The sequence below is a fragment of the Chanodichthys erythropterus genome, chromosome 9 (assembly GCF_024489055.1).
Source record: "Chanodichthys erythropterus isolate Z2021 chromosome 9, ASM2448905v1, whole genome shotgun sequence".
In the NCBI taxonomy this organism is placed as follows: domain Eukaryota; kingdom Metazoa; phylum Chordata; class Actinopteri; order Cypriniformes; family Xenocyprididae; genus Chanodichthys; species Chanodichthys erythropterus.
In genome coordinates, this window is record NC_090229.1 from 9,119,671 (window position 1) to 9,142,902 (window position 23,232).

General features: G+C 37.2%; 1 protein-coding gene across 2 annotated transcripts; it reads right to left on the reverse strand.

Annotated features, from left to right (window-relative positions):
* Window positions 1-716: 716 nt before the first annotated feature.
* On the reverse strand, window positions 717-19,999 carry nr1h5 (nuclear receptor subfamily 1, group H, member 5). 2 transcript variants are annotated; one of them, XM_067394478.1, is made up of 12 exons: window positions 19,540-19,999; window positions 12,416-12,543; window positions 12,192-12,328; window positions 9,270-9,623; window positions 7,170-7,310; window positions 6,853-6,995; window positions 6,639-6,734; window positions 6,469-6,553; window positions 6,275-6,391; window positions 1,803-1,898; window positions 1,552-1,665; window positions 717-1,207 (listed from the first exon to the last, which is right to left on the reverse strand). In XM_067394478.1, exons 3-12 carry the CDS (start codon window positions 12,286-12,288, stop codon window positions 999-1,001), a joined length of 1,452 nt encoding a protein of 483 aa, XP_067250579.1. In that variant the 5' UTR covers window positions 12,289-12,328; window positions 12,416-12,543; window positions 19,540-19,999; the 3' UTR covers window positions 717-998. The 2 variants fall into 2 exon arrangements, with proteins under 2 accessions (XP_067250579.1, XP_067250578.1); XM_067394477.1 differs by lacking the exon at window positions 12,416-12,543 and having other exon boundaries at window positions 718-1,207; window positions 19,540-19,998.
* Between the last annotated feature and the right edge of the window lie 3,233 nt (window positions 20,000-23,232).

Sequence of the window (23,232 nt, forward strand, 5' to 3'; positions counted from 1 at the left end):
TACTGTCTTGCAAACATGTTGGTGGCTCATGGTTTGCTGAAACATTTTTCCTCTCTCTCTCTCTGTGTTTGTGTTCTTGTAGGGGGCAGCAGAGAGTCAGTATTGATGATGGAAGAACCCCTTCAGTATTTGACTTTCATAAGGTGAATACATTAAGATTCTTGCTGGTCCTTTAAAGGGCTGGAAGGTGATCTGATACACGCAAAATAGAAACCGTTACTGTATATCTCTTTAACATTGCAAGCCGACTAATGTTCAGTTTAAAATTTGAAAGGGTAAATATTCATGCAAACATTCATATGATACATCTACTGTATCACAGTTTCATTTGTGGTCATAGGGAAATTAAAACAGTGGCAGGTCTTACTCCAGCTTTTGTTTGACAGATTGTCAACATCTGCTGGATTTGAATGCCTGATGAAACTTCAGGGTAAGACGTCTGACAGACTTTGCCGTTATAAATGAAAATTAACTATTTGTGGAATGTTATCTTCTTAACGGTATGGTGAGAAAGTAGCTAACATATTGAAACAGCCAAGGGTCATTACAGGCAATCATATACTAGTTTTGAATCATAAACCAAAGCAGATTACCTGAGCTGCTTTACTCATGCACGTGTGCGACCAAGCATAATAATCATATAATATGTATACATATCATAAATCATTGGCTTAAAATCTGAATGGGCATGAGAAAATTATTACATAATCTCTTCATTTATTAATTGTCAGATCCATGTTAATAAAATAAGTGCAAGTTGATGTATACCATGAATGAAAATGCAAGAAACACAAAATAAACATTTTTATTTAATGCATATAAGAAAACCACATCATGAGGCTTACTCTTTTTTTATTATTATTATTAAACTAAACTGTGTTTGTACATGGGTAACCTACAGTACATTGACCTGGGATATTGTTTTGGGTAAAAATTAAATGTGTATTGCAATTGCAACAGAGATCAGATGTCATAAATCTCTCTCCCTGAAGGCTGTCTCAGGACTGCATGTCCCAGTGTTGCTGTGGGAGAAGGGTGAGGTGGTTGTGTCGTAGTGTTCTCAGCTCCGTCAGCCGTCCCAGGAGCCTGGCGAAGCGGCGCGGGTCCTGCGCTGTCCCCTGACTGCAGCAGCAAACTCGGGACAGGAGCTCCAAAACAAACTCCTGTAAGTTCTCAACACAGCTCACTGCACGCAGAGATGGCCTGTCTGCTTGGCATTAGAAAACAAATGGTGGTCATTTGAAACGGTTTTATGCACCTTATTTTACACTGTGGAAGTAAGATTTTTCTTTAAATGTTGGAGACATCCGATTCATTAGTCGCTATATGGGTAAATAAAGTGCAGTGAACGGTAAATTTTCTCTACAAAAATACCAGTTTGCAATATAAAATTCAAGTTACAAATCTGTTACATTAAAAAAGGTGGATAAGCTAAACTTTTATGATGTCATTTGCTTTCTGACCTATAAAAGAATGTTCTGAATACAGGGATCATGATGTGGAAGTTCACATGGAAATGAGTCACAACTGTGTTAATCATAATGCACAAACCTGAACACAACACTGCCGTCGCCGTTAGAAGTGCATATTCAGCTTCGGTTACCGCAATATTCACCATGCTGTGGAGGAAATTTACCACAGACCTTAAGAGCTCATCGTTCAACCCTGATCAAAGATAAAAATCACAATATTAGCAGAGACAAAAACGGTTTAGACAATATAATGATGATACATCAATTCATTGTCACTGCATGTAATGAGAGATTTTTCTTCTATGATTATCATTTTGCATTATAGATCACCTGAGTGGGTCAGTATCCTGTGGCTGTTCCCAGTCTTGGACTCTAAAGCTTTCGCCCAATCAGGGTTTGAGTTATTTGAATTTGCTGGGTATAAAGCTGGTGATAGAAAACATCAGAGAGTCATAATTGATCCATAATGTGTTGAGTTGTTGAAACGAACAACAACACTACTAAAAATGCATCTAATCTGCTTGGTAAGTTGTGACATTTCAAATATTTGAAATGGTCCAAGCCTCTACACAACACAACAGTCTTTCATTGTCCTGGTCACCAATGTTTTAATGATTCATAAAAGATGAATCGCTGTCTGGCCAACTGAAATTTTGCTAACCTTTCTATTGCATAAAAGGTTTTTTATAGTGGAAAAAGGTTGTTTAGATTATTAAAATATTCTTAACAATAAGAAAAAAATGGTTCTAAGTCAGTTACATAAAAAGATAGACTGGTCTAATTTGAATTAGAAAAATAAGACTAATTACCCCTTGTCTAACTGCTAGTTGGTCAGACTAGTTCTTAAAGGATTAGTTCACTCCAGATTAAAAATTTTCTGATAATTTACTCACCCTCATGTCATCCAAGATGTCAGATCCAAGTCTTTCTTTCTTCAGTTGAAAATAAAGTAAGGTTTTTGAGGAAAACATTCCCGGATTTTTCTCTATATAGTGGACTTCACTTGGGTTGAAGGTCCAAATTGCTTTTTTAGTTTAGCTTCAAAGGGTGGAAGTCCCTGTGGAAGTCCACTATATGGAGAAACATTCCAGGATTTTTCTCCATATAATGGACTTCAATGGGCACCAAACGGTTCAAGGTCCAAATGACAGTTTCAGTGCTGCTTCAAAGGGCTTTAAACAATACCAGATGATATCAGACAATGAATAAGGGTCTTATCTAGTGAAACGATTGGTCATTTAAAAAAAAAAAAGTTTTAAGTTTTATACACAAATCCGCCGTGAACTCTATGGGCGCCGCCATCTTGCCTGCCGCCATTACTGCCTGCCTGCGAAGTGTGACACTTGCCGGTGCCCTTTATGACATTTCAATGAAAGCGCATCCTGCTCATTAAAGAAAATGTCTGGTGAAAGGGAACATTGGGTAGATGATGTCAGGCAGTGGCCAAAACTTACCGATAAAGGTAATTTATTGACAACATAATGTAATAATGTAATGTAATTAAGTGTATTAATTGATGACAACAATAAAACCGAACGCTGTCAGCTGTGTTGCTAATATGTTCACAAGCTTCACAAGTTTCAAATAATTATTAGGCCATCCTTAAAAATATTCTTGTTTGCCATAACCCGACCGACCCTGTCAATTTAGGACCGACCCAATTAATTATTTTTTCCCCTTTTAGTCCGACCGACTTGCCGATTGTAATTTGGTGCTTGTAAATGTGACATGCTAGAAATACAGATTGAAAAATATTACAACATCAAACAACGTATAATGTTGTTATGTTCTTGTAAACATGTTTTTCAAAATGGATTTATGTATTCACACTAACCTTCGTCTGAGGTAAATCTCTCAGAAATGACCGAACGCTGGCAGCCCCTCACACAGAACCTGTTTTGGCTGATATTATTTTTACTTATATCATTAAATAAAGTTGTTATTATAATAAAAAATGCATTATATTTAAATTGTTATTTTTAAATAATACTGCCAGCTGATAGGGCTCTCTGTATGTTTACAGCATTAAGTTAGGTGAGTTGTTTTTTTCTTGAGAAAAATTAATGCCTACCTTGTGTAGCCTACCTAATATTTATCCAAATTAGTCTATATTAAATCAAATCACAATAATAATTAAATAATAATAATTGAATTTAAATAATAAAAAAGTGTAGCTTACCAGAAAGTGTAGCCTACCATGTAAACATTGTAACATGTCACTAAACCTAATAAAATTCAGCTTAGTTACTAAAATGTTTTGACAATCACAATACACTTAATGTGATGCAATAAACATTTTTTTTTTTTTTTTTTTTTTTTGGCTGTTACGGCAAACCAAAATATTTAGCCACGACCAGTTGTAGCAATAAATACATGTTCTTACAGGTATTCAAGATTATTTTATTAATCATCTGGCATGCGATGAGCATCTCGGTTTATGTGTTTCATCCACTTTTGGCGCACATCTTGGTCCTCCGCTCGACCAGGAACTCTGTGCAATCCGTATGGCCGTAAACATGGGCAGTCAATGTGCAAAAGGTTTGTGGATTACACAAACGGTTATATTCCAGGCCTGTAGTTTTGTGCTGTTGTTAAAACAACCAACCACACAACACGCTCTGCCCAGCATCACTGGACAGCATACGTACTAAAAAAACTATATAGCTAACATCTGCTACAGCCTACGGGACCAACACGCTACTTCTGCTACTTCCTTAACAGCAAGGCACGCAGTAATGGTGGCGCTGCTTTACTTCCGTGTTTCGCCGGATTCGTCTATAAGCACAACTGCTTGCCCTGCTCTGTTCTGCGATGCGCGTTCGTGACATCACATAATACGTAATTACGTTGAAAAGGTCACGATTGACGTAGGCGGAAGTACCGATTCAGTGTTTACAAGTGCAAATACTAAGTCAAACGCCGTCTACAAAAAAAGGTAAAACAACTAATGGTTCTTCCATCCTGTGTTGTCAGTGCCATCAGACTGTCATACCCTTCTCCATCAGAACAAAAACACCTCTAAAGGGGGTCGCACACCGGACGAGAAGCTTGGCGTCGCGTCTCTGACAACTCACAGGTATCGCACACCGGCCGCGCAGATTATATACACGCGAGCTCAATTTTGAATCGACTCCTGATAGAAGAGCTGCACAATGGGACTGTTTGACATCAACAGGGAAACGTTACTCATGCCTTTGCTTTAATATTTCGCACTGAGGTTAGTGTACATGGAAAAATGGCACAACAAAGCAAAAGGAAAGAAAAGGCTACATTTATTATACATTTTTAGACTTTATTCAAGCTGGTAAACTAAAAGTGTAAAACTAATGTATCTTGCAGCACAGGGTGAAGTCAGTACATTAACAACGATTTGAAAGAAATATAATATACATTTAATGTAAAACAATGTACACTCTGTGGCGAGGCAGGATTTTGAGTCGTAGCTGGGCGCCGCGGACAGGCACTGCATGTCGCCGCTGATGTGCGTACACTCACAGAAAACAATGCGTTCGAATTTCAAAGACGTGGCGCTGCGCTGAACTTCGCGTCCGGTGTGTGAAAACACTGTTGGTCAGTAATGGTGGAAATCCATTTTGTCTGGTAATGGAAACATGATCTCATCAGCTGACTCACCGACTGATTCTAATGGCGGGATTGAAATGTTCCAGTTGAGGCAGCATTGAGATTCTTCCTCTGATGGCAATGGTTGGCATTTGCCACATGTGCACCACCACGTCTCGTTAGATTTTCGTCTGCCCGATGCTTGAGAGGTGTGTGTCGCCACAGCAGTCTCGTCCATCTGCCTAATTTCTTCCTTTGTGTACTCTGGTTCAAAAAGGTAGGGCAGGGCGAAAAACTCATCTTCTCCTCGAAGTTCAAAATCGTCCGACATTGTTGTTATACCTTTTTTTGTAAACGGCATTTGACTTAGTATTTGCAATTGTAAACACCGAATCGGTACTTTGGCCTATGTCAAGCGTGACCATTTCAACATTATTGTGTATTATGTGATGTCACGACCGCGCATCACAGAACAGAGCAAGGCGAGCATTTGTGCTTATAAAACTTAAACTTTTTTAATTTTTCTTTTTAAATGGCCAATCGTTTCGCTAGATAAGACCCTTATTCATCGTCTGGTATCGTTTAAAGCCCTTTGAAGCTGCACTGAAACTGTCATTTGGACCTTGAACTGTTTGGTGCGCATTGAAGTTTATTATATGGAGAAAAATCCTGGAATGTTTTCCTCAAAAACTTTAATTTCTTTTCGACTGAAGAAAGAAAGACATGGACATCTTGGATGACATGGGGGTGAGTAAATTATCAGCAAAAGTTTATTTAAAAGTGGACTAATCCTTTTAGACACTGTTTTGCAACTGGCCCTGTTGACTTGTTCTTTTGGGGAACCTAAAATGGTTCTTCTATGACATCGCTTTTACACCCCTTTTGTAACTTTTGATGTTGTTGTTGTTGTTGAGCGTATTAAAGGTGCAGTATGTAATATTGACAGCTAGTGGTTGAAATGAGTACTGCAGTCGAAATTGGATGAAATAAAACGAAGTCAACCAATCAAAATGCAACAAAAATGTTCAGCACCCAAGTCCCAACCCCCGAAAGTTCCTGAACTTTGAAAAAGTACAACCTCGTCAGCAGGGACTTTCTGAAACACACCAAGTACCAGTCCAATACCCCTAGTTCCTGGAGAAAGTTCCTGCAGTGGAAGCGTGGCTATAGAGCGATTGGACCCAAAACGGTGACGTCAGACTTAACAAGCAGATTATGTGATAATGTATGTCATTCATTACCAGTGCTAACACTTGTGGGGTTCTCGGAGAACTGCAGAGCTAAGAGTAGGAACATGACTTCAACTGAAGAACTGGACAGAAGTGTGTTCTGGTCAGAATTATCCAAAAGCTCAAACCCTAAACAGCAGATGACCACAAATTAGTTGCTTTTAGACATGTGGGGTGTGATCTGAGAGAAGTAGGAGGAAACTGACCAGGTACACTCCTCAAAAATTGTAAAAGCTTCTCCGTCTGAGGAGGAGTCAGATCTGTATTTGTTAAACTTGACCACAGAGGCACCTGCGGAAAGAAAAAGAATTATACATTATGGGCAGTATTTCTTCTTTCATTTTTAATAAAAAAGAAAAAAACTTCTTTGACATACCGAGCAGTGCGTGTTGTCTTGAATTATGTACCTACGATAAGCCTCAACAATTCTATTCAGAATGCACCTCTGCTCTTTGGAGAAACTAGATGATACCTGCCAACAATATTTTTGAAGATAAGAAACTTGTTCTGAATTTTTAACACAGACTTCACATCTCGCTAAATCTCCAATTTCATGCTGGGAAAAGATAAATAACGCAAGTAGATTTTACCCGTGTGGTGAATCTGCTGGTGGACGAGACGCTTCTGCTTTCAGAGTAGTCATCTTCAGCTCTTCCCATTGACCCGTTGTGTCCTTTGTTCTTGTAGCCCTTCCTCAGTCTCTTCGACTGGCATTGCACTTCTGTAAGCAGGCCTGACAAAAAGACATCAGCAATCAGCTAATGTTGACAGCCCTTTTTGATGTTAACTCAACATCCATTTAGACTGTTTTTCCGCATTGCAGCATCTCTCTGATTCCCAGAAATTACTGACTCAAAGCAACACTCAAAGATTTAAATCATTCTAGAAGGTTTTACGTCAATCTCACACTCTGCCAGCATCCCGACGGCTCTGCATTTGCGTAGTCTGCAGTCCTGACACTTTCTCCGCATGTACATGTCCATCTCACAGCTTCCACCACTTTTGCAGCGGTACACAGCCTTTTTAGTCACGCTGCGTCTGAAGAAACCTAAACCAAGAGAGATATACACTACTGTTCAAACGCTTTGGGTCAATACATTTTTTTCAGTGGTTTTGAAAATCTCTCATGCTCAAAAGGCTGCATTTATTTGCATTTATATTGTGGAATACACTTACAATTTAAAATAACTGTTTTCTATTTGAATATATTGTAAAATGTAATTTATATCTGTGGTGGCAAAGCTTAATTTTCAGCATCATTACTCCAGTCTTCAGTGTCACATGATCCTTCAGAAATCATTCTAATATGCTGATTTGCCTCTCAAGAAACATTTAATATTAATAATAATGTTGAAAACAATGATGAAAACAGTTTAATATTTTTGTGGGAAAAGTGATACATTTTACTGTATTTTGATCAATTTAATGCCTCCTTGCCAAACAAAAGTATTAATTTCTTTCAAAAAAATAAAAATAGATTACTAACCCTTTTGAATGGTAGTTTATATCCCTAAAATTTCTTGTCCAGGAAAACAGACCAAAAATTTTGATGACTTAGGGATATATATCCAAGCAACTATCAATAGCAAGTAGTAAATCTCATTTCATTGTTATTGGTTATTTAAAAATAGGAGAAGCTTTTTGATATGCCCCACTCTGTTTCCTGTTTTAAACGAAATATGTCAACACGAAAGAAAACTGCGATTACACAGAATCTTTTAAACATGGATTTTAGACACTAGTAAATAAATTTAAGAAGTATATCAAGGATTGAAGGTATACTTCACCCAATAATTAAAATTATCTCATCATTTACTGCCATCCTCATTTCATGCCATCCTCGGTGTATATGACTTTCTTTCTTAAATAATTGCTTCCGGTCTTCTGTCATACGAGCATTCATGAGAGGGATGTGTGGCGTAAGTGCGTTGTGAAGCTCACGTGAGAATTTGTGGTCCTCTGTGCTTCAAAAAATGAGTATTTTAGGGCCTGAGCACAAAGCGTGTGAGGACCTTATTGTAATTGCTCAGTCAATTATTCTTCTCCAAAATGAATCACATTTTTGAGGGCCTAAATATGCTTGAAAACTTTGCACACACGTCAGAAGTGGTGAAAATTTACGTCTGATATGGGTTTCAGAATTAGGTGTGGCAAAATGGCTCGATAGCGGCACCTATAAAATTTCAGTTAAGCGCCCTTCGCACTACGTTTCATATACAAGTATGAAATTTGGTAGACACATGTAATAGCCCAATACCTACACTGGGTGCAAAATCTGAAAACCCAACAGGAAGTGAGATATTTTGAATTTTCTCTGCAACTTTTCTCGGCTTGACACAGTCTCATGTTTCGCCATGAAACAGGAAGCCGTTGTAAGTCAGGCATATAATGTCTAACCTGCGCCAAACTTCACATCTGTGATCAGATTCCTGGCCTGAAGAAATCTACATGCAAATATTCAGCTAGTCATAGCGCCACCTGTTGGCAATAGAAAATGGCATGCTTTACACTGTAATTCACTCCCTGAAACACATTTAAATATGCCATGAAGTTACCAAACATACTAGAAACACGTTAAATCATGCAACACTTGACTAAGTGCTGAAGTATGCAATTAACGCCTCAAACTTCACATTTGATAAGTGCCCTAGCCTAAAGAAATTTACACAGCAAAATTTAGTTATATTCATATCACCACCAGCTGGTAGCAGGAAGTGTGGCAAATACAAATGACTGAAGTAGTCCTCCTATATTTATATACTTAAATGCATATTGCCCACTGTGCTCTGTTTTTCTAAAGCCACCAGGTGGTAGTTGCACTGGTGCGAGGGCCCTTTCATCATAGAATTATTTTCCTAAAAATCTTTCTTTGTGTTACCTAAAGAAAGAAAGTCATACACATCGGGGATGGCATGAGGGAGAGTAGATGATAAAATGTTAATTTTTGTGTGAACTATCCTTTTAATGTTGTCCTTAAATTCAGAACTGCAATTTTTGAACAGCCAACCTTTGCAGCCCTCACAGGTGAGGGCATTGTAGTGATATCCCGAGGCTTTATCTCCACACACCACACACAACTCATCCTGGCCTTTCACCCGAGCTCCATGGCCCATCCTGGACCTTTTCAGCACTGGAAGACCAATAATGCTGCCTCTTGTTGGGCTTTGGACCTCCATCTCAGGCTCACAGATGTATTCAGAGCACTGATGGCTGTAGGGATACGGCGGGTTGCACGCTTGAGGGTTTGGCGCTCCGTACATGGAGAACTGCACATTAACAGGGCTGAACGGCTGCTGGCCATAGAGAGGACTTTGTAGATCTGATTCTTGGTAAGAGCAGCTCAGTGGATCCACAAGAACATCTGCAGCAAGGATAGGAGAATATCTTGATGAATGAAACTATTGAAAATGTTTCACAAGAAAAATGCTCCTTTTTCGCATGATTGTTGAATTACCGAATTACTTTTATGAGACCATTGGGATGCAATTTAAAAAACCCAGAGCAAGACCTTTTGAATCTCTTCTGTCTTTGGAAACAGGATGCAGCTGAAGAGGTTACAGTTTTGTTTATGGTTTTTATTTGCTTTGTAGCTTATGGGGTTTTTATAACCGTACAGAATGGAGCCTTCCTGATGTTTTTTTTTTTTTTTTTTTTTCTCTGTCAAAAGGGAAGGTTATGGAGATGGAGTTTAGATTTGAATTCCCCCATAGAGGAATCACATGTCACAGCTGGCAGCATTTCTGAAGCACATCTGCACAAGATATTGTTCCCCCATCTTGACGGACACTTCAGAACTAATAGTGACAATAAGCAAGAGAAATATTTCACATGAGAAAAACTTAATATTTGAGTAAAACTCATTTCATCAAACCAATTCCAGCAAATCCATCTCTGTTTTTCCATGTCATTCATAAATATCCTTCTGCTGTGCGGTGGTCTCTTTATTGGCCTTCAATCCTGTTTTTCTCACAGATGTTTTATGTCCTGTTTCAGCTAGAGCATAACTTTCCGGAGCTAGTATCTGTTTGTAAACCGCTGGAGTTCTTCATAAACATTCATGTCGGTGAGAAACTTTGCCAAAATACTAGCATTGACTGGCTTTCAAGACAACACTGAATTAAATGACAAAATGAAACTGAGACTTTAACAAAGTATTATTCAGACAGTAATTGTTTCTCAAGGTGATGCCTGAGAAATAATATTTGGACATTCAGATGACATTTAATGAAGGAGACAGACCACTGAGTGGTCTGTCTCCTTCATTAAATGTCATCTGAAGGACTGTGAATAATACATGATGAGTCACGTGACCATATTCCAACACAACATCAGTGATTGCATCCAGTTTAAAGTAATTATTCATGTAGTTTATTTTAAATAGTTGTCTAAAACATTTATGCCTCATGCAATTTACAAATCCTTTTTATTAGTGTTTAAATTAACCATATAATTAACCAGCTGTAATTGTCTGGGAAATTCTCCTGAGTAGTCAGAGGAAAATTAGAATTATTTGGACAACACTAAAATGCTACTAAAATTACCTAGTGTCCAGGGGCCTCATTTATAAAACATGCATTCACACAGATTTGAACTTGTGCGAACAAGTGCGAACACTAAAATCCACGCCAGCATTCATATTTATAAAAATGGTCTTTAAAGCAGACGTACACACTTTTCCTTATGGCAAAGAGTCGGAATACTACAGCTATTTGGAAATATAAGCAATTCTTGCTGTTCGCCATTCGCAAGTAAAGGATTTGCTAACTGCATTCTTTAAATTGTAATGTTGACATGCATTCTCTGTAAAGCTGCTTTGAAATGATATGTATCGGGAAAAGCGCTATACAAATAAATGTGAATTGAATTGAAATTTAGATGTTTACTGGTGCTCTTTTATTTGTTAATGACATTAATTTGGAATTCATTTGCAATATTATAAATTTTTTTTTTTTTTTTGTACGTATGTTCATTCTCTGAGTCACACGTACACACATTTGAGAAATTAACGTAAGATGATTTTAGTGAAACACTTCAAGCCCGCACACTGTACCAAAGAAGAAGTCATCAGTGCGAGATAAAAGCAAAACCTTACTGAAAAAAAGAGCAAACGTTTTGGTCAGATGTGACCTTTGTCAATGCCAAACGTACACTGTAAAGTTTTGTTTTTATCTCACACTTGATGGCGACTTCTTTGGTAGATTGTGCGGACTCTCTTGAAGATTTTTTTTTTGTCTAATAACTTCATTTGGACTTGTTTGAAGGTGTGGTGAGTTCCTGACTACTCTTCAATTACTCAACATTTTATAAATGAGGCCCCATCCCATGAAAAGATTGATGCATATTTAACATGTATTTTTTAAATTGCAGCTATAATGCCATAAAAAGTCATAAAAATAGTATTAATTCATATTTTGAATTAGCTTTTATTTTTATATTTTCAGTTTTCATTTTCATTTTAGTTTAAGTAATTTTCTTATAAGCTTTTTTAAAAATTTAATTAGTTTTTGTTTTCTTCAAATATTTCTATTTAGATTTACTTAAGTTTTAGCAATTTTAGTTCAGCGTTTAGCTTTCATTTCAGTTAACTAAAACAATTTATTTTTTAATAGTTTTAGTTAACAATAACACTGACACAATGAAAGTCAATGGGGTCTAAAACAACATTGGTCCATACTGACATTTTTCAAAATATCTTTTGTGTTCATTTTATTTAAAATTTTTGATTATATTATTATTTTTGATAAATATTATTTTAAAATAATATTGTCCCTTTTTAACAATATATAAATAAATTATATATATATATATATATATATATATATATATATATATATATATATATATATATATATATATATATATATATATATGTCATTCTATAAATTTATTGATTAAATATATTGGTATCTGTAATAAAGTGTAATCTTACCGTAGTACTGCGGCGGGTCTGTAATGTCAAACGTGTCCGATGCGGAGAGGTAGCCACCGACTGACATGCTTATCTCAGAATCTGTGCCCTCTCTCATCTGATCAGTGATTCTTGCTCTTCACAGAGGATATCTGGATCTATAAAAGAGCACAAAAACTTTCACTCACCCTACTTGATGATCATAATCCACTGCCTTCAAACATTTCTTCAGCAAGCGCTCCAACCCCAGAGAAAGATTAGCTATTTTAGGCATCATCATTGTCACGAAAAGGTTATGACAGAACACAGCGAAGGCTGCGGAGATCTCCGTCTGTGCTCCTCTGGGGCTCTGAGAGGATCTGAAGAGCATCGACTGTGAGAATAAGACAAGAGATGAGGCCCATGTGTCCAAACAGCTGCTCTGGCACGAGTTTCACAGAAAAGGCCTCACAAAGAGTAGTCTGTCCCAATCGCTCTCAACAGGTTTGGCCTGTAGCTGACCTGAGCTCGAACCCTTGTCCATTAACTCAAAAGAAGAACTGCAACACAGTTTCATTTTTTTATTTTTTTGTTTTTTTAATTAATTGTTTTGGCTTCTTACTTGATCACATCCACTGGAAGCAATTTTCTTGCTCAGAAACTGGTGCAGGATTATGTTGACTTATTCATTCAGAAGACACTTTATCCAAAACAACTTACAAATGACTTTCTCATTTTACTCATTTTAGTATTAGCTGGATACATAAGCTTTCAACAAGTAGGTTACCAAGTAGGTCCACCTTATTCCTAACCCCAACCCTAAAAATGAACTACTAGGAGAAAATGATAAACTCAGCCCATTGCTGAACCCTATCCACTAAAAATCAGATTAGTCCTGGAACATTATTCCAATCAATTATGATGATTTAGGAACATATCCTTCTTGACAAAATCACAGTCGTCATTTAGAGAGTTCTTCAAGAATGGCATGATCATGGAGAAGTATGCAATATGAGATGCTGTGTGAACTAACTAGTTCAACAAAATCACATGACACAGTTTCATTTATATAACAGGACTTATTGTTTATGTTCATGTGGACGGTGGAGAAGTGAAAGAGAAAGTTTTGTTTTACACCATTGCTAGAACATAGTAGTGATCTGAGCAATAACTCAATGTTATTGCAATGTTCACAACAATGTTCACAACAATGCTGATTATTGTCTGCAACAATACATAGATATAGTAATATTTAGCACAGTTTTTAGTTATGCGCTATGATACACTGCATATAAATGAGTGACTTAACGTATTTTCTTTATACTTTTCAAAAGTTTTTGCTGTTGGTAAGATTTTTTGAATGTTTTTAATAGAAGTTTCTTTTGCTCACCCAGGCTGCATTTATTTGATCAAAAATACAGTAAAAACAGTAATATTGTGAAATACGCCGATCAGGCATAACACTATGACCACTGACAGGTGAAGTGAATAACACTGATTCTCTCTTCATCAAGGCACCTGTTAGTGGGTGGGATATATTAGGCAGCATGTGAACATTTTGTCCTCAAAGTTGATGTGTAGAAGCAGTAAAAATGGGCAAGCGTAAGGATTTGAGCGAGTTTGACATGGGCCAAATTGTGATGGCGAGATGAATTGTAGGGTGTTCCCGGTCTGCAGTGGTCAGTATCTATCAAAAATGGTCCAAGGAAAGAACAGTGGGGAACCAGCAACAGGGTCATGGGCAGCCAAGGCTCATTGATGCACGTGGGGGGAAGGCTGGTCAACAAACGAGCTATCCAACAGATGAGCTGCTGTAGCTCAAACTGCTCAAGAAGTTAATGCTGGTTCTGATAGAAAGGAGTCAGAATACACAGTGCATCACAGTTTGTTGTGTATGGGGGTGCATAGCTGCAGACCAGTCAGGGTGCCCATGCTGACCCCTTCCACCGCCGAAAGCACCAACAGTGGACACGTGAGCATCAGAACTGGACCACGGAGCAATGGAAGAAGGTGGGCTGGTCTGATGAATCACGTTTTCTTTTACATCACGTGGATGGCTGGGTGCGTGTGCGTCTCTTACCTGGGGAACACATGACACCAGGATGCACTATGGGAAGAAGACAAGCCAGCAGTGTGATGCTTTGGGCAATGTTCTGCTGGGAAACCTTGGGTCCTGCCATCCATTTGGATGTTACTTTGACACATAACACTTCTGCATTGTTGCAGACCATGTACACCCTTTCATGGAAACGGTATTCCCTGGTGGCTGTGGACTTTTTCAGCAGGATAATCTGTCACAAAGCAAAAATGGTTCAGGTATGGTTTGAGGAGCACAACAATGAGTTTGAGGAGTTGACTTGGCCTCCAAATTCCCCAGATCTCAATCCAATCGAGCATCTGTGGGATGTGCTGAACAAACAAATCCAATCCATGGAGGCCCACCTCGCAACTTACATGACTTAAAGGATCTGCTGATAACATCTTGGTGCAGATACTACAGCACACCTTCAGGGGTCTAGTGTCAGGGCTGTTTTGGCAGCAAAAGGGGGACCGACACAATATTAGGAAGGTGGTCATAATTTTATGTCTGATCTGTGTATTCTAATATAAAATAACTTATTTCTTTATTTAAGAAGCAATTTTTTTACTATGCATTTAACATGCTTTGAACAATCATTCAAAGTTCAACATCACCTGCATGACTCATGAGTTCTCAGAAACTCTATAATGCTCAATATTTCAGTTTCCAGTAACTTATACTAAATTCTTTTCAATGCTGATGTAAAAAAAAAATACATATTATTGATCGGGCACAATTCAATATCTTTCAAATATTCACCTATGTTCTCTGAATAATAATTCTTCTTGTTCTTGTTCACTTTAACTTTGTGTTCTTTGTGGCAATGTGGGTCAATCTCTGTTTCCCAAGAGGAATGACAGAGTGACATCCAGCTCATCTCTAGAGCTTTAGGGAGTGTTTATACATGCCGTGTTTGCCACGGCTCTGTTTGTCATGCAGTTAATCTTTGACATTGAAAAGATTGAGGACTGCAGGACTCTAACCTTCTCACCCGTTATACTTTATACCCTTTAAAGGGGGTGGGCTTTCCTGAAAACCCCTTAAATTATGACACAGATGCTCACACGTACCCTCTCGTATCCTGCTTGTTGCACTGACATAGAACATCCTCCACAGCCTTATTGTGGTAGCATCTCAAAGAGGCTGACCTCGGTTTCGCAGTGTCGAAATGTAGATACTATTAGTGCCTCTGAGACCCAAGGGAGGGAAATTTTTGCTATCGCTCCCATGCCATCCATCACAATGACTGTGGGTTCTTTACTTAAAAAAATGTGCATGATTAACAAAACGTACTTCTTTGAACCCCATGGACAGTTTCATTCCAGATGAGGTTAGAGGGAGCAAAACTCCAATGAGTTTGAACACTCATTAATTTTTCACAGTTTTCACAAGAACATAAATAGCAACTATATAAATAAACAAGCCTTTAGCATGTCATAACAATTGTTCACTCATAAAAATGAGGGTTCCAAAAAGTTTTTTTTTTTTTTTTACAGTGATGCCACAGAACAGGGGTTTTCCAATATTTTGGGTACTGCGGACCTCAATCCTAAAATTTGAGAGACAGCTATATATTTCCATATATATAAAAAAATATAAGCGTGTACAATATTATTAGAAAATATTTAGCTTCTGTTTTGTACATTTACTCTTTTTCTACTTTTATTATTTTATCTATCTATTTATTTATTTAAATAAACATTTTTATTTATCAAATTACGGAGCCACTAAAGGGACATGGTGGTGGGAAAAAATATGAGATTTATGTTCCCTTGAAAGACTTCGCGTTCACTCACAAAACATTTGCGTTCCCCTAAAAAACTTTGTGTTTGTGAGCAAATGCAATTTTTTTCAGGGGAACATAAACATTTTGCTAGAGAATACTAATCTTCTCAGTTGAACGCAAATGTTTTGCAAGTGAACGCAAAGTTTCTCAGAGGAACACAAAAGTTTTGTGAGTGAACGCAAAATTTACTAGGGGAATGCAAATGTTTTGCGAGTGAATGCAAATGTTTTGTGAGTGAACGCATAGTTTCTCAGGGGAACGCAAATGTTTGGTGAGTGAACGCAAATTTTACAGGGGAACGCAAATGTTTGGCAAGTGAACGTAAAAGTTTCTCAGGGGAACACAAATGTTTTGTGAGTGAACGCAAAGTTTACCAGGGGAATGCAAATGTTTGGCAAGTGAACGTAAAAGTTTCTCAGGGGAACGCAAATTTTTTGCGAATGAATGCAAAGTTTACTAGGGGAACGCAAATGTTTTGTGAGTGAACGCAAAGTTTACCAGGGGAACGCAAATGTTTGGCAAGTGAACGTAAAAGTTTCTCTGGGGAACGTAAATGTTTTGCAAGTGAACGCAAAGTTTACCAGGGGAATGCAAATGTTTGGCAAGTGAACGTAAAAGTTTCTCAGGGGAACGCAAATGTTTGGCAAATGAACGTAAAAGTTTCTCAGGGGAACGCAAATGTTTTGCGAATGAATGCAAAGTTTCTCAGGGGAACGCAAATGTTTGGTGAGTGAATACAAAGTTTACCAGGGGAACGCAAATGTTTTGCGAATGAACGCAAAGTTTCTCAGGGGAACACAAATGTTTTGCGAGTGAACGCAAAGTTTACCAGGGGAACGCAAATGTTTTGTGAGTGAACGCAAAGTTTACCAGGGGAACGCAAATGTTTGGCAAGTGAACGTAAAAGTTTCTCAGGGGAACGCAAATGTTTGGCAAGTGAACGTAAAAGTTTCTCAGGGGAACGCAAATGTTTTGCGAATGAATGCAAAGTTTCTCAGGGGAACGCAAATGTTTGGTGAGTGAATACAAAGTTTACCAGGGGAACGCAAATGTTTTGCGAATGAACGCAAAGTTTCTCAGGGGAACGCAAATGTTTTGCGAATGAATGCAAAGTTTCTCAGGGGAACGCAAATGTTTGGTGAGTGAACACAAAGTTTCTCAGGGGAACGCAAATGTTTGGCAAGTGAACGTAAACGTTTCTCAGGGGAACGCAAATGTTTGGCAAGTGAACGTAAAAGTTTCTCAGGGGAACACAAATGTTTGGTGAGTGAACGTAAAGTTTCTCAGGGGAACGCAAATGTTTGGCAAGTGAACGTAAACGTTTCTCAGGGGAACGCAAATATTTTGTGAGTGAACGCAAAGTTTACCAGGGGAACGCAAATGTTTGGCAAGTGAACGTAAAGTTTCTCAGGGGAACGCAAATGTTTGGCAAGTGAACGTAAAAGTTTCTCAGGGGAGCGCAAATGTTTGGTGAGTGAACGCAAATTTTACCAGGGGAACGCAAATGTTTTGTGAGTGAACGCAAAGTTTACCAGGGGAACGCAAATGTTTTGCGAGTGAACGCAAAGTTTACCAGGGGAACGCAAATGTTTTGCGAGTGAACGCAAAGTTTACCAGGGGAACGCAAATGTTTTGTGAGTGAACGCAAAGTTTACCAGGGGAACGCAAATGTTTTGCGAGTGAACGCAAAGTTTCTCAGGGGAACGCAAATGTGTGGCGAGTAAATGCAAAAGTGTTGACATATAATTTATTATAAATCAAAAGCATTAAGAAATTTATTATTTTTTATATTGTTTTACTCTAAACTTTTCCACGGACTCCCTAGGACTCTCTTGCGGCCCCCTGGGCATCGCCGGACCCCCGCAATAGAAGAATTTATTTTTATATTTTGGATGAAGGTTTTGCGTGAGGAGTACAGGGAGTACAGTTTGCATTAGAAGATGATGAACTATCATGTTAAACATCTAGAAACATCCTTAAAGCACTGCATCCACTGTCCATCTGTAGATTATTTGATGTTAGCTATCTGCTTGTAGCCAGGCTGTTTACAGATTTAAGCAGGAAACAGGACTCTTAGATTAGACGGCCCTGTGTGGGGACAGTTTGGGGGTGTTGGACCAAAGTCCAGAGGTGCTTGTAATGTTTTGAATGTAGGTGATCATGACAGACTGACGTAAGTATAGTTAACTCAACTATCTCAATGCTATCTGCATAGATAACACAATTGAAGCAGTCTAGTCTATTAAAAACAATGTATATTGATCAAATGGCAACTTCTCATTGACTTCTGTCTGTGGTGTTGACTTCTGTGTAGCAGCTCACAGACAGAATAAACATGCAACAGAATGTCTAAATGACTGCTCAACAAATGGCAAAATTTCAAACATTCTTAAGTTGTCTGTTGGATTTAGATTGTTGGGAAACTGTCATGTTCACACTGACCCAACAAACCCAAGAACTGAAGATAATGATGTTTGTTGTGTGAGAGTGAACTAAAAAAGAAGAACATTTACTTAGCAAAGGAAGTTGGGAAAGTATTAACTGATGTACTGAATTTCAAGGTATTCATGGAACTTTGTTCAACTCAACAAAATATAATTTCACTTAAAGAGATATTTTATGCACAGTGTTATTAATGTTAAGTCTAAATACACTACCGTTAAAAAGTTTAGGATCAGTAAGATTTTATTTGAAAGAATTTTTTTTTTTAGCAAAGACACATTTAATTGGCCAAAAATGACAGTAAAAACTTCTACAGTAATAATAATAATAAGAAATGTTTCATGATCACCAGATCAGCCTATTAGCATGATTTCTGAAGGATCATGTGACACTGAAGTTGGAGTAATGATACTGAAAATTCAGCTTTGACATCACAGGAATAAATGTTAAATACATGTTAAAATTTACTCAAATAGAAAACAGTTCTTTTAAATTGTGATAAAATTTTACAGTATTACTGTTTTACTGTATTTTTAATCAAATAAATGTAACCTTGGTGAGCATTAGAGATTTCTTTAAAAAAAAATCGTACCAACCCCAAGCATTTTATTGGTAGACTACATAAAAATGATAAAATACTAATATATTAATTCATCAAAATTATTCCTCCTACTATAGGCCTGATATGTACACACATTCTCTCATTGTTTTATTATTACTAATATCCACATTTTAGAAAAATAGAAAGTCATCAACACTATGAAGTGAACACAAATGGTAGTATGAGAAAATGTCACACATAACAATAAAAACTCATATATTTGAGCTTCTTCCTTATCTAGATAAGGAAAGAACTTCAAGAGGTGCATCCTGGGATACATTTTAAACAAAGCAGACTTCATGTATGCTGGACACTTACTGGCTGCTTTTACTTTACAATCCGGTCCAAATAACCCATTATTAAAAACATCTAAATTCTTATGAAGAAATTCATATGCAAGAATTGATATTTTAAGCATTTAACGAACTGTTCGACTGGTAGCGCTTACAGTATCTAGAGAAATCAGATTTAATGTACTCACCAGTGCTGATGTTGCGTGTGCTGGATCTCAGCTTGATGTGTCTCTTGCATTTGTGATGTTGACAGCAGTTCAGCCCCTGACGTCCAACACTTGCCAAACACACTGGAACACACATGCGCAAAACAAACAGCGCGTCCCTCCAACTCAAACCATTAATTCAAACACATACCAATATGTGTGCGAGTTTAAACACGGGGGCACGCAAAGTCGATAATACACAAAAAAGAAAGTTTAACATTGCCCTGCAACCATGATGAGGGCAACCAGAGCTTTTAAGATCAACTTCACTGTCAGCGTAAAAGTTAGGAACGGATATCTAAAAGTTTGAACCTGTTGAACAAAATCAGAGAGGGCAGTGATGGGAGTGAGGAGCTGTTAAAGTGAAATAATGACTGATTTCTGGACATGCACTATGTGAATCAGTGGGCTCATTAGAACATTCCCAGCAGCCCAGTGTTTATAAACAGCCCTAGTTCATCTAACTGATGGATGAGGTCTTGCTATCTCTCCGTTCTTCCTGCCGCTCCTCCGAGAACGTACTTGCTCAGCCCGGGTTTCACAACCACCCCGACACACTCCCACGTGTCACTACACAATTCAGCTGGATGCACGCAACTCAAGACCCCCTTATCTGTTTCTCTCTCTCTCACACACACAGAGACCCCATCCTCTCTTCTGCTCCATGGGTGGGCCCTTCATGTCCTTCACTGGGGGCAGAGGGGACATTCTGCGGGTTGCAGATCCCGCCCTGATGCTCTTAACTCACAGGATACTAATGACAGCCACTGTTGTAATGAGGAAAAACAACATAGACGTGTTTTTCCAGGAACAACAGGGCTGCTGATATGAACCATGGGGTTGAATGAGGAGCTTCCTGAAATGAAAAAATGTGTCAGAGACTCAAAAAAGCATAGGCAGGATTTTAAGGAAGCATTAGCACAAAAGCCACGCAAAGGTTGTTCCGAAAGGTAGGCGGCACAATTACACAGCTTTAAAAAACCAAAGAAAACCTTCCTTTAGCCAAATTCAAAGGCCACATCGCACATATTCAAGGTTGCCAGGTCTTCGTAACAAAACTAGCCCAAAGGCCAATCAAAAGTAGCTCAATGACCATACCATAAATATCAAAACTCAAAATATGCCACTCCTGTACCTAAAATACATATTTTACAGTCACTGTTCTGCAAACTGAAAACCAAAATATTGTAATGATCATAAACACAGCACAAATTAAGGTTCCTGGTGACACTCCTTCACAAAACGTGATGTGTAGCACAGTTTAATCTTTGGTACTAGAAGATAAAATATTTCAATACAAGCATTTCAGTCAAATATAATTTATGCAATATGTCAATCCTTTAACCCAAGGGGGAAAAATAAACCTGTGGCAACAGTTTAAAAGTTACGGAAGAGGATTAGGGCCAAGCAATAATAAAAAAATAAAACCATCTCGAGATTAAAGTTGTTAAATTTTGAGAAAAAACTTGTTAAATTTCAAGAAAAAAGTAAATAAAATGTTGAGAATAAACTCATTAAATTACTTGAAAAAAGTCGTTAAATTTCAAGAAAAAGGTCGAGATAAAATGTTGAGAATAAACTCGTTAAATTAGGAGAAAAAAGTCGTTAGATTATGAGAACAAAATCATTAAATTATGAGAAAAAAAAGTCATTAAATTTCGAGAAAAAAAGTCAAGATAAAATGTTGAGAATAAAGTTGTTAAATTACGAGAAAAAAGTCGTTAGATTATGAGAACAAAATCATTAAATTATGAGAAAAAAAAGTCATTAAATTTCGAGAAAAAAAGTCAAGATAAAATGTTGAGAATAAAGTTGTTAAATTACGAGAAAAAAGTCGTTAGATTATGAGAACAAAATCATTAAATTATGAGAAAAAAAGTTAAATTTCGAAAAAAAAAAGTCAAGATAAAATGTTGAGAAAAAAGTCATTAAATTATGAGAACAAATTCATAATTTAACGACTTTTTTCTTATAATTTAATGAGTTTCTCAATATTTTATCTCAACTTTTTTCTCGTAATTTAACAAGTTTCTTTTCTCTTAATTTAACAAGTTTATTCTCAACATTTTATCTCAACCTTTTTCTCCTAATTTAACAACTTTAATCTCGAGATGGTTTTATTTTTTTATTATTGCTTGGCCCTAATCCTCTTCCGTAAAAAGTTGCCCAGTTCGACTTGGCAACCCTGCACATATCACTAAAAATCCCATAATGCATTGCAAGCTCAATTTTACACAACATTGGTCTGCTGTGTTAATTAATAATATTTTTTTCATTAATTGAAATAAAGCTGAAATAAAATAAATGAATATTAGAAATGTTGCCAGAGCAACTAACTCAAGTTCAAGTACTAAAATTACTAAAGCTAAAATATTCAGGCTAATTAGAGATATTAAAAAATGACAAAAACACATTACTAAATTGCTAAAACTAAAAACTGAAATTACAATGAAAACTGAAAATGTAGAAATAAAAGCAAATTCAAAGTACTAATAAATACTATAATAGTATATAAATAAGCCTAAAATAACACTGATGGATATTATTTGAGGTTCCTTTTTTAACTGCCTTAGAAGATAGTAGGGCAACCCACTAGGTTTTTGAATCCTGCATTTATAACAAACACCATTAAAAAACTGTACTGAGAACAAACATATGTGCCCTGTGCTGGCAAAATGAGTTGCAATGAGCAAAAAAAAAAATTATGTATGATTTGTTGAAATCGGACAAAATATGACTGCGCTACACCTGTTTGAAATCAATCGAGTCAACGAAGTCAATTTTGAGAAAAAACAAATTAAAGTTTTCTGAAGGTTACAAAACAAAATCACTGAACAACTATACCTTAAAATCCCTGATAATAGCACCAAATTTGGCACAAACCAAGACATGATTTTACAATTATTTGATTAACATTAATGAAGCAGACAGCCTATATAATAAGACCTACTGAATATAATGTTACACATCAGATGTTTTTTTTTTCCCAACAGTTAACCAAACGTTCACTTAAGACATAATGTTTGTATGAATACTCCCAAGACAGAAGTTTTGAAATACTGTAATTCTGTGTAGCTATATGTATATATCAGGATTGCACACCGTCTGAGGCGTCTTTGTGTCAGTCTGCATGAGTTAGATCGTTTAGTGTACATCAGCATGAGTTTGAAAAACACATTATATTGGTCAGACTAATGCCATCGAGAATTCGCTATGAATATTCACAAAGATACCAAACTTGCGCCAGTCGTCAAGAAGCGAGCAGAGAAAAACAGCATTTTTCATGGTTAAAGGAATGGTACTCCTGTCAGAATACGAACAAATAAAAATCCTTTTAGATGTTTAATTGCTATTTGGAGCATTGGGATCGCTAGACGAGGGCTTAATGAACTCATTTTTGTTTTTCACTTGTTTCGCATGTAGCTTGAAATTAGCCCGTGTGCATTCCGACTCATTTTGCCAGCGTGGGTCATGTATAAATCTCAGGTTTCATTAACTTTAAATCTACCCTACAATAGATAATATATCTGGAAATAAGCATTATCATTGAGACACCTCAAGATTCTCCAGCAGATGAACATAACCTTTGGCTTTCGTCGAAATGCTTCTTTAACTGTGGGTACCAGTAATGTGGCAATCCTCTGCACTCACATTCAGCTCTGACTGCGTTTCCTT

Bases quoted from the DNA above. Each gene is read 5' to 3' on its own strand.
- nr1h5 (XM_067394478.1), bottom strand. From the start codon at position 12,288: ATGAGAGAGGGCACAGATTCTGAGATAAGCATGTCAGTCGGTGGCTAC. The intron at 7,311-9,269 runs GTTGGCTGTTCA...CTCTTGGTTTAG, and splicing joins CACCTGTGAGGGCTGCAAAG to GTTTCTTCAGACGCAGCGTG. The intron at 6,392-6,468 runs GTCAGTTTCCTC...TCTGCTGTTTAG, and splicing joins ATTTTTGAGGAGTGTACCTG to GGTTTGAGCTTTTGGATAAT.